At 40.0% G+C, this 13310-nt stretch overlaps 1 protein-coding gene across 4 annotated transcripts in view; it reads right to left on the bottom strand.

Moving 5' to 3' along the window:
• Nucleotides 1–1574: 1574 nt before the first annotated feature.
• The window catches only part of TK2 (thymidine kinase 2), a 48660-nt gene continuing 36924 nt past the window's right edge, over nt 1575–13310 (bottom strand). For all 4 annotated transcript variants that reach the window (XM_042852149.2, XM_005310873.5, XM_008175176.4 and 1 more), the window contains 4 exons: nt 7252–7340; nt 6737–6816; nt 4701–4781; nt 1575–4244 (listed from right to left, as the gene is read on the bottom strand). In XM_042852149.2, coding sequence (XP_042708083.1) covers nt 4146–4244; nt 4701–4781; nt 6737–6816; nt 7252–7340 — 349 coding nt within the window. In that variant the 3' untranslated portion in view covers nt 1575–4145. The remainder of the gene's footprint in view (nt 4245–4700; nt 4782–6736; nt 6817–7251; nt 7341–13310) is intronic.

Here is a 13310-nt window from a genome sequence, read left to right as displayed (position 1 = left end):
TACCAGGGTTTATATGCCCTGCCCTGAACCCCGCTGCATACCACCAGAACGTTTAAATCAAAGGTTTTCCAACTGTGGGGCATGCTCCCTATGGGGGCACAGAAGAACATTCAGGGGGCAAGCAGTGGCTCAGGCTTCAGCCCCACATGGCAGGGCTCAGGGAGCACCAGCTCTACCCCCTGTTTCACCTATTTTTGTCTGGGTTGGGGTGGGTGGGACACAACCAAAAATTGTTACTTGGTGGGGAAGGGGAGGGCTCAGCTCAAAAAGTTTGAAAACCTCTGCTTTAAATTGTGCCCCCTACTATCAACAGTTATGCATCATCTCTGGACAGAAACTGAGGACAGACTGCAAGGGAGGTTTCTAAAGGGCCAAGCAATTTATGATCCCATCGGCCAATGTCCTCCTGCATACAAGTTCTAATGAATGCTGCACCTCTCTTTGCTTAGTTAAATTACATCACAGTCAGCACCTGAACTTAGCTGACAACAATACCAGGGCTGCACATGTCTCTTGCTAAAGGGGGGGGTCTATTTGTTTTGGTAAAATGTGTGCATATCTTCTTGCGAGCAGCTGACTTTAATTGTGCTACAGCTGGTACTGATTGTCTGCGGATTAAATGGGGATTTACTTACTGACTGGATATCTTTCTGTCACAAATTTGAGTCCCAGCCTATTCCCAAAGTGACATGCTACACAGAGCTAGCCCCTTTGAATGGCTCCACTCCCTTGCCCTGGATTACCACATTCTCTTTTGATGCCTACAGAAGCGGCTCTTAGGCTGTGGAATCTGGTAGTTGGCGATACTACTCACTCACTCACTCACGCTCTCCCTTTGGGTGTCTTGAGCTAGTCATTTTTCCCCACTTAACATTCATATCACACCCATGACCCTGCACTGTTTAGAATTAAGGGTGCTGAAGAAGCATAGGTTAGCTTTAGAACAAATGTTCTTGAAAAGGTAAGAATCAAGAAAATTGAATTTCAGTGCAAGGAAGATTAAAACACATTAACCAAAGACAATAGGGGAACACTAAATTAGAATTTGTTTAGGGATATTAAGCATAGGTTTAGAAAGCAGGAGATTATGAAACAAAATGTTTGAGGGAGAAACAAAAAAGAATTGACAGGGATTTAGGAGAGCTTGTGATACTGTCTGATAGAGAGATTTAGGCTTCCAGTGCCCAACCAAGTCAGTTTTTAATAACACTCAAAATAGTAGTTCCTAAAACACACTACTCTGATTGCCAATGTTCAGAGAAAAAAATATGACAGAGTAACCACCAATAATTTGAGCAAATAACCGAAACAATGCCATTCTGCTGCAATATTTTAATTTACACAGTGAATTTGGAATCAAGACTGAAAGGAGTAAAAACTTCCCTGCTCACGAAAGGGTTTCTATTAAGGAAATATATATATATATATATATATATATATATATATATATATATATATATATATATATATAATTGAACATTTCAAACATATGGGACAATCTCCAAGGAGTTGGCTGTTTTTGGTCTCTCTTTGGTCAGCTTGTGTGTTTTCAAGAAACATTCAAAGACTTTTCCTTTACATTTAAAATCTTTAATTAATATACTTAAGCAGTTAGAAATGTTGGATCTTATTGTTCAGCTAGTACTAAAGCTTTAGAACAGAACCACTGAACCTAGGCACTGCATTCACATAATTTAGAAAATGAATTTAGTGTTGCACTCAGAAACTCTTTCTGCACGACTACCAGCATTGGTTCTCTGTATAAACAGAACAAAAATCTTGTTTGATGTTAAAAAAAAAAAAACTAGAAGAAAAATCAAGGGTGTGATGGGTGTTCTCCTCACCCTTAACTGACAGGGTTAAGGTAGTTGGGAAGCAGTTAATTAACCTGACAGCTACACCCGGGAGAGAATTAGGCTGGAGAGGCAAGCCCTAATTAAAGCATGGCGCCCAGCTGGAAAGGAACAGAGTGGGCTAGTGTAAAGCCAGGAAATTGGCAACAGAAAAAGACTGTAGTGAGGGAGCCTCTAGTCACTTTCTGGATGTTAGAGAGGGAGGGAAGGAAGGAAATTCAGGGAGAAAGTAGAAACCCCAGGGGATCAAGGCCCAGAAGGAAGGAAGGGTTTATCCAGAAGGGTGGTGGCTCAGAGAAACAGCAGCAAGATTTAAGATGGTACAGACCTTAGCATCTAAGTAGAGGCGCTCTGAGTTAGAACCTGGAGTAGAGGGTGGGCCCGGGTTCCTCTACCAGCCACTGGAAAGTGGCACAATCTGGGTAGTGATGGAGAAGGCTGCTGGAGACAGTTTGCTATGGAATGACTTTGATACCCCAGAAATGGGAAAACACAGTGACCTGACTGGAGGAACAAGCCATGAAGGGAGAGTATCTGGAGTCAGAGGGAGAGAGACACAGCAGGGGATGCAAACAAGCATATGTTGGACCTGGAAAGAGCTATTCCCTATAGCAGCCAGGAGGAGGCGCCCTAGTAGTGAGTGGACCCCATGACACAGGGCCTCCTCTCTTAGCAGCAGTCCAATTCAAGTAGAAACTGAATAAATAAAAGACTACAATGAAACTATAAATTAACTACACATAATTACAATGAAAATTAAAGATACACCTTTGTGTAGTATCTGATTGTTGTTATTCTTAACCAAAATGACGTACACAACAGAATTCTGTATTTGAAAGTTACTATCCTCTGTGTTTCTAACACGTTATAGACACTGATCACTGCATATTTAAATTTATGAAAACATCTTAGCTGAGCTAAACACTGAGCTAGTTTTAAGACTATACAGTTATGACACATGCCAGTGAAGTAAATGCTTTTTTTGCTATGTTGTTTTAAGCAGAGGTGTTCCTGGAAGAATTTTTAATTTTTCTGGCACCAGTTCAAACAACCCAAACTTTTATAGAATAAACAAAGAACCATCCCTTCCAATTTAAAGAGAAAATAAAGTGCAAGTAGTCCTAAGACTGCGCCGTTAAAAGTGCCAACATGAGGACAGCACTCGAGAGGGTAAATAATAAGTGATCTATAAAAACACCACAGAGAAGTTTAAGAATTAAAGTGAGAATTTAACTTTCACTAGATGGTCTCTGCTCTCTTCTTGATGTCTGCAGCCAGGAGAAGCTGTGATCAAGGTGACCGTATGTACCGCCCCCTCACATGTTCTTAAAAAACTTACACATGAGGCAAACATCTATTAGAACATAATAAAAAGTTCAAGATATCAAATAATCAGTATCAGAATTATTACCCAATTTCAATGCATACTAAGAAAAATTCTGGCACATGATAGAAAAAGTTTTAGGGACAGATTTTCAAAAGAGATTTTAATTTGGAGTCAGAATTTCATTGAGAGCGGCTAGATGCTGAACTCTTCTGAAAATCTGGGCCAGAGAGCCTTAGACCACAAATTCTTATAAAGCCTGGGTAACTTTATGTACCTGAGTTGTTCCATTTAATTCAATAGGACTATTCAGATGCATAAGTATTTGCAGAATTGGGGCTTGATTCTGATCTCATTTAAATCAGAAATGACTTCAGTAAAGCCAATGAAGTTACATTGGTGCAAGTGAGATTAGAATCAGGTCCATAATTAAGAAATGAACTGTTTAGTTTTCCTATTTTAAGTGCAATTAAAGATATTTTGTGAAAATGGTGGTTGAGAACAGTAGCATAATTAGTTATTTCATTGCTTTTCCATTGAAAATTGTTACAAAATTGGATTGAATTTGCTCACTTACTGACTACATAAGCTTGACTTATTCACAGCCTTCGAATTACATGAGAGGACATATATGGGGCTATTTGGAGTGAATGAAAGCACATTATCATGAGAAAATGCAATATCAGAAAGGTATTTATACAATGCAGAAGTGAAGTAGGGAAATGAGATACAGCAGCTTCCTGTCAGAGGTAGTCTGAGATCAGTAAAGCTGCACTGGAACTTAAAAATGCAAGAAGCTGAAGGTAAACAGGATATGGCCTGTTTGTGGCCTTTTCCTAGCTAAAGTCATTGATACTTTACAAGACAAAATCTCAACCAAGAGACCACATCATAAAAAGAGTTGGGAATGTTGATCAGAATTCCCCTGATGGACATGTTTTTTAAAGCATGACCATAAAACTGGATTTCTACAGACAGTGTTGTATATTGTACGGGGTTAATATTCGGTCCCGATTTTCTTCATACTTTTCTATCATTTTCTGCATGTCATTGTCAGCTGGAATCACCTAGAAAACAAGAAAATGAAAATTAGAACAAGAGACCCTATAAAAATCTGTATATTCTTTCCAAAAATCATTAATTTTGCTAGCATTTGAAAAGCAAGAAATACTACCACTAATCCCAAAATGAACTACTCCTAGGCACTTGGTCAATTTGTTTTCAGTGCAGGGTTTGGGATGGGTTTTTACAAGCAATGGGTCAGATTCTGCAAACACTTACAGACAAGCATAATGCTTACTACTGTAAATAGCCCCTTGGGTGATGAAGTAAGAGTCATTTGCAAGATCAAACTCTAAAGCTGTATCCTATTGAGAGTCATGAACACTTCTTGAAATTTTTCTTCTCCAAATCATATTAGAAAAATAGATTTTGCCTTTACAACTAAAGTGACATTTGAGAATTGAAATTTTCTCTGTGTGTGCGCGCGCTTACCTGGTTACAATTGATAAATATATACTTACAAGCACTGGAGAAGGAACTTTAAACAGTGTTTGTTTAATAAGCCACTCCTCATAGAGCTGATGGATAGCTTCTAAATATTCCTATAAAAAGCCATTCAAAACAAATGTTTACGGAGGTGAAACACATACTGCGGTTTCTGTACTTATATTTTTTAAAGTAAACCAAATCAGCTAAGAGGTCAATGACTTCAACCAACTGTGTATAAATAAGAAAGCTACCATGAAACACTTGATACTAAAATCCAGGTTTCAGACATGGTTTGACAAATAAGGCAGGTCCTTATTATACATTGCATTGTGACTACAGAATACAGTACATCAGAAACTTTCACCCAACATTTCATTTGACTGAAGTCAGATACTTTAAGGCCAAAAGGGATCATTGTGATCATCTAGTCTGACATCCTGTATAGCACAGGCCAGAGAGCTTCCCTAAAATAATTCCTGTGAAGCATTTCTATTATTCCCCTAGCTCCAGTCTATCATCCAAGCTCCACTAGCACCATCATTCCCATGGGATGCCATCAGGGCCGGCGCAACCCATTAGGCGACCTAGGCAGTCGCCTAGGGTGCTGTGATTTGGGGGGCGGTGACCGCGGCAGTATTTCCGCTGCCTCTGTGGGGAGCAGCATTTCGGGACAGGACCTTCTGCCGCCTAGGGCGGCGGAAAAGCTGGCGGCGCTCCTGGATGCCATTGCCACTTCATGGCGAATCCACACAGACTGGGCAAGTGGAATCTTTGAATTTCTTCCTACTGGCAATGGCCACAATTTATCACTGGTGTTAGGATTTAACCTATGCTGGATCTAATCCACTGAGTCAATGGGACTAGAGAGCTCTCAGCACCTTGCAGGATCAAGATCTTTGTTTTAATTCCCATGGGAGGAGTCTGACTTAAACCTTACACAGAGATGAATAGACAGAAGAGGAAAGAACAAACGGGAAAACTGAAATGAACACTGACTTCAGAGATGCTTTTTATGTGGATACGTTTTTTCTACATTCCCAGTTGATTTTCTTCAACTTCCACTCACGTCCTTTAAAAGCATTTTTGCTTGTCAGCAGCTATTAGATTTTCATGAAGAGGACTTAACCTTTTTCATTCACTATAGGTTTTTTCCTCAGTAACAGAGAAAGACACTGCAAAGTGCAACACATGATGTCTCTTCAAAGCCAGTGTAGTAAAATAATAGCTAGGGCTTATTCACCTAGGGGACATTTCACATGGCTCAGGATTTAGCTCTTGGCTTTTATCTCACCATATATGTTCAACCTACCCAACTGCTCTTACTAAATCACCTTACAATAGAGGCACTTTAATAATAGGCAGCACATTCCTTCTATTACCCCATTTATTTCTGGCTTAGGGATTTATTTAAAAAGACCTGTTTGAGGCAGGGCCGTCACATAAACTATTGTTTAGGAGATGTAGTAATCTAATTGTACAACTTATTTTTATTAGGTTCCTGTATCACTGCGTGCTTGATTTTTCAAACAGTGCCTTCTTTTGGGGCACAGGCAAACACCTGCAAGGGCATTTTTCAAGCCCAAACACCTCTGCATACAGCTGATGAAGTTTGCACATGTAAATTCTATTGCCCGCATGCATAGGGGCTCATACTCAAGAAGTGCATGCGGAAAAGGAGAGCAGGCAGACACCCTTTGAAAATTTTGGTGGTGAATATCGTTTTCTTCCCCATGTTCACTGAATTGTATTGTACTGACCTACCAGAACTGCAAACATGTAGAACTTGGGGTAGTCACTGTCCAAAATTATTTTGATTTTTAAATAAATAAGGATTAACTTGTCTTTACTAGACTATAAAGCTACAATGAACCTTACACACTCTTCCTAATACTAAGTTGAACCCATCAGTGGAAACAGGTGGATTACATTGTGGCAAGACCCTGACTTTTATTAACTGACTACAGTACAAAATTTTTATTTAGAGGGAGAGGAGCTACAGATTAAAAGCTATGAAGATACAAGCACATGATGCCCTGAAAGGCTCTACTATGATGAAAGATTTCCTTACCATAGCAATGATCTTTTCCTCTTCTCTGCATCTGTTCTTTAATCTCTCATAACAAGTTTCAGGAGAAGTCTGTAGATAAACTGCCATTAACAAAACATTGGAATAGTTATTTTCAGGGGTCAGGTTAGAAAGCAACGTAGAGCAGAAATCTCCTCCACAACCAACAGAAAAGCAATCTGTGGTAGACAGATGGATGGATGTCATGGATCTGACATGGATATCAGCCACAAACATCCACAGTGGCTCCACTGCTGGTCAATCTATCGGAGGAAGGTAGCCACCTCCAAACGTCATGGATATATATAGATGAAGTATGGCAATGTAACAACAGCACCAAATCTTCCAAAGGCATGACTACTGTTTAACGTGTACACTAGAAGGTATTTCTTATGTCACAGAAATTTAGGACACAGGAAATAGAAATAAGAAAACATTTTTTCTCCTTTTTCATAATACAATACATAAAAAATACTCAATTTAAAAAGGGACCAGTGTCAAAGAAGAACATGTTTTACCTATCAAATCAACTGAAACATCAGTGTTCTTCGTGATCCATTCAAACCATTCAGTTAGCACTACGTAATCCACTTCTGGCATTCTCCCACTGCAACGATCAATAAGAAAATGATTTTTTATTACCTCTTTTACTACAAAATCATACAGTGTACAAGAGGGCCTGATTCTGATCTCTCAAATGATTTGCACCAGTATACCTTTGACCTCACTAGAATTACTCCCGATTTACACCAGCATAAGTGAACTCTCAAGACCCATAATGCCTCTAATCATACAGAAATATCTTTCATGGGTCAGACATATGAAAAACGTTATAAAAAGAAATACTGGCTAATATAACCCTCAGTTTTAACAGTTTTTGTAACACAAATTAGTATTTTATGCTATTTCACAAAAACACAGTTACTTGGTGAACTAAGTAGGAAAATGTTACAACATCAATATCTATACTGTAGATACAGTAAATTAGCATCAATTATATTTCTAACATTTTTCACAGTGGGACTGTTACGAATGTATTTAAACTGTTGCACGCCATGCTGCCATGAACATTTGATTGACTAAGCAACATCGACAATTTGTTACGGTTGCCAAAAGAAAGAGCAAGAATAATAATGGCATAATGTAAATTACACTTTACTTTCCATGTGAGAAGTATTTATTAGGATAGAGGATTGTTGAAATATTCAGGAAGGTTAATTTGAGCTCTGCATTCCATCATATAGAATAAGCAATATTATAGACAACTATCCCAAAATGATCCCCTGTGGGTCCGGGGACAGAATAGGCCCACTGCTCCTCCTGCATGTCATAAGAGGCAATTAAAAGGGGGCTGCCTGGAGGGATGGGCTGTGCCAGGTTAGAAATTTGCCCGAGACACACCATATGATGAGCAATTCACCCATGTCCATACCGCATTGGTCGCAACCCGGGTTAATAATGACCGCGCCATCCATCTCCCACCAGGGCGGACGTGACAAGTATACTACTGGTGTAACCCCAACAAAGAGGATCCATGGAAGAGATGATATCACTATAGCCACATGGAATGTAAGGACACTGAGACAAACAGGGAGGTTGAAAAAATTCACGTCGAAATGGAACAATACACCTGGCACCTCCTAGAAATCTCTGAGGTCAGATGGAAGAACTTTGGAGAGGCACTAACGGAAGAAAGCCATGTACTTTATTACAGTGGAGAGGACAAACGTGTCAACGACGTAGGATTTCTACTGCATAAAGATATCAAGAATTCAGTATTAGAATGCCGCCCAATATCCAGCAGGCTTATTTCCATCCATCTAAAGGCAGTCCTGTTTAATGTCACAGTGGTACAAGCCTACGCCTCTACAACAGACTATGACAATGAGCAAATTGAAGATTTTTACAATCAGCTCCAAGACATCGTTGATAAGGTACACAAGAAAGATATCCTGGTTGTACAGGGAGATTGGAATGCTAAAGTGAGTACTGACGCACAGGCAGATTGGCAAATTTATTGTGGCCCTTTCTGTAATGCGGTAGCCAATGAGAGAGGATTGAGACTTTTGGAGTTTTCCAGCTATAAACTATCTGGTTCTTGCAAACACATTAGGAGCACATAAAGCATCCAGACAATCAATGTGACATGCACCTGATGGTCTACATCACAGCCAGATTGACTACATCGTGGTGCAAAACTGATTTTGTTCTGGGATTAACAGAGCTAAAACAAGGAGCTTCACCGGTACTGATGTTGAAAGTGATCACGACCTTGTAATGCTAAACTTTTGGCTGCGGCTAAGGAAAATCGTCAGGCCAAAGTTCACCAGAACCAAGTTTGACTTAGAAAGACTCAGAGACTGAAACATTGCAGTCATTTCAAGCAATGATTGACGGAAAATTTGCCCCACTGTTTGCACTAGAGAAAGACGTAGAAACAATGACGAACAATTTCATGAGGCAGCAATGGACGTCCTTGGGAAACACCGTAAGAAGACAAAACTCTGGGTCGCAAATGAAATACTACAAATGTGTGGCATTAGAAGAAAACTCAAGAGAGACAGGAACAGCACTAAGGGAGCTGATAAATACAGAGCGATTGGCAGAAAGACCAAGAAAGGAATGAAGGTGGCCAAGGAGATATGGATTGAAAAACAATGCTCTAAAATTGAAGAGTGTATCAAAAATAAAACTAGCAAACAAGCCTTCCGGTTGTAAAAGATCTGATGAAGGAAAGATGGACCAAAGCTAATGCAATTCAAGACAAAGAAGGGAATAGTCTTACAGAAGAAAGGGACATCATCAATAGGTGGACAAACTACTGCTCTGATCTATACAACCACCAGACAAATGGAGATCTTAGTGTTATAGACAGACCAGATTCAACAGAGGAGGATGACTTTCCAATAATGCGTGAAGAAGTGGAGACAGCTGTGAAATCACTCAAGATCGGAAAGGCTACAGGTATTGACAACATCCCTGTCGAACTGATGAAATTTGGAGGAGAAATAGTAATAGATGCACTCAACAAGATCTGCAACAAGATCTGGCAAACCGGTGAGTGGCCCTTCACATGGACACAGTCACTAATCATCACTCTGCCAAAGAAAGGCAACCTGCAATTGTGTCAAAATTACCAGACCATAAGCTTAATTAGCCATCCCAGCAAAGTGATGTTGAAAGTCATATTGAACACATTGAAGCCACAAGCGGAGAATATCATCACTGAAGAACAGGTTGGCTTTCGTGCTGGAAGAAGTACCACAGAACAGATTTTCAACCTTCGTGTTCTATGTGAGACGTACTTACAACACCAGCAGGACATCTACCACGTCTTCGTTGACTTCAAGAAGGTGTTTGACAGAGTATGGCACAAAGCTCTCTGTGCAACCATAACGAAGTAAAATGTTGGTCGTAAGCTTATTCTTACCATTAAACAACTGTATGCCAAGGCCAGCAGTGCAGTTCTCATCAATGGCACAATAGGAGAGTGGTTTTGCACCACTGTTGGGAGTCGGGCAAGGCTGCCTTCTTTCGCTCACACTGTTCAACATCTACTTGGAGCGCATAATGACTGATGCCCTAGAAGATCACATATGCACAGTCAGCACTGGGAGTGAACAATCTCAAATTTTCAGTTCACTGATGACACTGATGGCCTGGCAGGCAGCGAAGATGAACCTCCCAACCTTGTGAAATGATTGGATGAAACCTTCATAAAATACGGCATGGAAATCAGTGCAGAGAAAACCAAGCAGATGACAAATAAACATGACGGAATTAGCTCACATATCACTGTCAGTGGACAAGAACTGGAGACAGTGAAACAGCACAAGTATTTGGGGGCAATCATTACTGATGAAGGATCAAAGGCAGAAATTCTGGCAAGAACTGCGCAAACAACTGCAGCAGTGGAAAAGCTAAAGCCAATCTGGAGGAATAAGAACATCTTCCTGGAATCCAAACTGAAACTGCTGCACACATTGGTCATCTCCATTTTTCTATACGTGTGTGAGACATGGACCATTACGGCAAAACTTGAATGGAAAATACAGATAGTAGAGATGAGATACTTCCATAAAATCCTGGGCATCTCCTACTTTGACCACGTCACTAATGAAGAGATCCGCAACATCATCACCCAATGCGCTGGATCATATGAAGACCGTGAAGAAGCGCAAGCTGAAGTGGTACGGCTATATAACATGATCATCTGGCCTATCCAAGATCATCCTCCAAGGGACAGTACAGGGGAAGAAAAGAAGAGGTAGAGAGAAGAAGAGATGGACTGACAACATAAAAGAGTGGACAGGAATGGATTTCGCAGAGACTCAAGCACTGACACACAATCGTCAGGGGTGGAGACAATTGGCTGATTGCTCATCAGTGATGGTACCCCAACGACCAGTGGGGTTATGGGAGTGATGATGGTGATGATCCCAAAATGATCATCTTGATAAGAACAAACAGTAAAATATTAAACATGTAAATGAGTACAAGAAGTACTGATGTGTAGAACTCCTAGTAGACCTATGACCATTTGCAGCTTTCAGATGAGTTTAAAAGAGACAGACTTCTCTGCCATTCTTTTGGCAACATGTTTGGGTCGTCACCAGGGTGGAGACAGCAGCATATAAAGATATTTGCAATATCTATATTGGAGTTAAGAAAGAAAAAGAGCAAAAGCTTGCAGAAATTATACTACCCCCATTCCTTGTCTGCCATCCAAATTAACAGCTTGCCTCCACAATTTGGAGAAAGACAAAGGGAAGGGTAACAATTCATTGTGAACAAACAACTGTTGTTTTTCAAATACCCGTAATTAGCAAATGTTTTTCCGTGTCACCATCCATAATGATTTTATATTTTAACTGCACAAGCCAAGGGAAAAACAAACAAACCAAGGTTGATTCTGCCACTTTTCCCCCAAGACATATGAGAAAAGGAGGAGTGGCAAGGTTGGATAGAAATGGAAGTACAAAACAAAAACAACAACAAAACCCAGAATTAAATATATACTGCAATTGAGAGCCAATCCTGAAAACCTCTCATGTGCAGGCAGTCTGTGCTTATGTGAGCAGGGCCATTGAAATCAATGGGAATACTTTACATGAGCATCTGGAACAGGCTCATGGAAAATACAGGTCATGTGTAAGAATCAAAGCAGAAGTCCCTCTATCTCAGCTGAAATCTTGCTGACGAGGACATGACTCTTCCGAAGTAAAAGTTCTCATTGCCAAGGTTATATAGGACTGGGAGCAACTTCCTAACCCAACTACTAATCTGATTTCAAATGGAAAAATTAACTTAATTATGGTTTAGTCATAAAAATCATACACATTCAAATGCATATGTCTAAAATTGCTAAAAACCAAACACATGCTTCTATTTCAATGCTAAATATAGAGTTGTAATAATGATAAGAATGCAGAATCATTTGCATTTCTGTGGCGACTTTCATCATAGAATCTCATGGCAAATGCAAATGAATGGAGCCTTGCAACATCCCTGTAAATATTCTTCAGTTTTTTGCTGACAGGAGTGCTGAAGCACCGAGAGTTAAAGTGACTTTGAAAGCCCACACCTGGAGTCAATGGCACCACTGGGAACAGCACCCAGAATTTTTTATCTCCCAGTCCCTTGCTCTAACAATGAGAAAAGGAAGGAACTATGTTGAGATTAGAGATATGGACCTCCGCTTGCTCCATGGCTTTGAGTCAGGAACTCATACTATACCCTGTTTCTATAAGCAAAGTCTAACCTCTGTTCTGATACAGAATGCCTATCCACCTCTGAGCAGCCTGGGTCTTTATTTCAAAACATTCAAGGTCCCCTTTTTTAACACAGTTTTTAACAAAAATGCCCGTTTCTTGTAATTGATAGCAAACCCCTTAAATAAATATCCCCTTGCACTGATATTAAACTAAAACTCCTCTTCTGCCATCCAGTTTTTATACTAGGTAAACAATCTTTGCTGGAAAGGTTAGTTGAATAGCTTGGATCTGGACCTCTCAGTAAAATTCCAGCAGCCTGAACCTGAAGATGTCACTCCAGTTGGTCTGGTTTTTTGGAAGCTCATCATTCTGTTGATATACTCTTGGCAACTACTGTTGGATTCCCTTTATGGCCCTTGGTCGGTTTACTTACGACAGCTGATTTATGATTTGCCTAGGGATAAGGATCTTTAAGCCTATCTGACCTGAATATGAGAATCCCCCAGGGAGTAGCTAAAGGCAGAAGAAATTGTTCCTTTGGCTCCCACTTGGAAAATGAGGTATACTTCTTTATGAAGACTATTAGTTAAGTAAATGGTTACACTCCAGACCAGTTAAGATGGAGCTTTACAAATTCCAAAAGTTCAATGATTTTCTTTAATCTCACTAACTCTCATACAGAGGTTGAAAGGACCCCCATTAACTGAAACTACAGCATAACTCATCAATGCAGCTAAAGAACAAGGGCCGACTTCCAATCACGTACCCCACACTGCATTATTGAAAAGCAATTTGTTTTATACCTTCGGGCAACCAATGAAAGTAGCCATACTGCTAACAACACACAGCTCAAGCTCTCCATT

This window comes from Chrysemys picta, chromosome 14, assembly GCF_011386835.1.
Source record: "Chrysemys picta bellii isolate R12L10 chromosome 14, ASM1138683v2, whole genome shotgun sequence".
Lineage (NCBI taxonomy): Eukaryota > Metazoa > Chordata > Testudines > Emydidae > Chrysemys > Chrysemys picta.
This window is presented reverse-complemented; position numbering and strand designations above follow the sequence as displayed.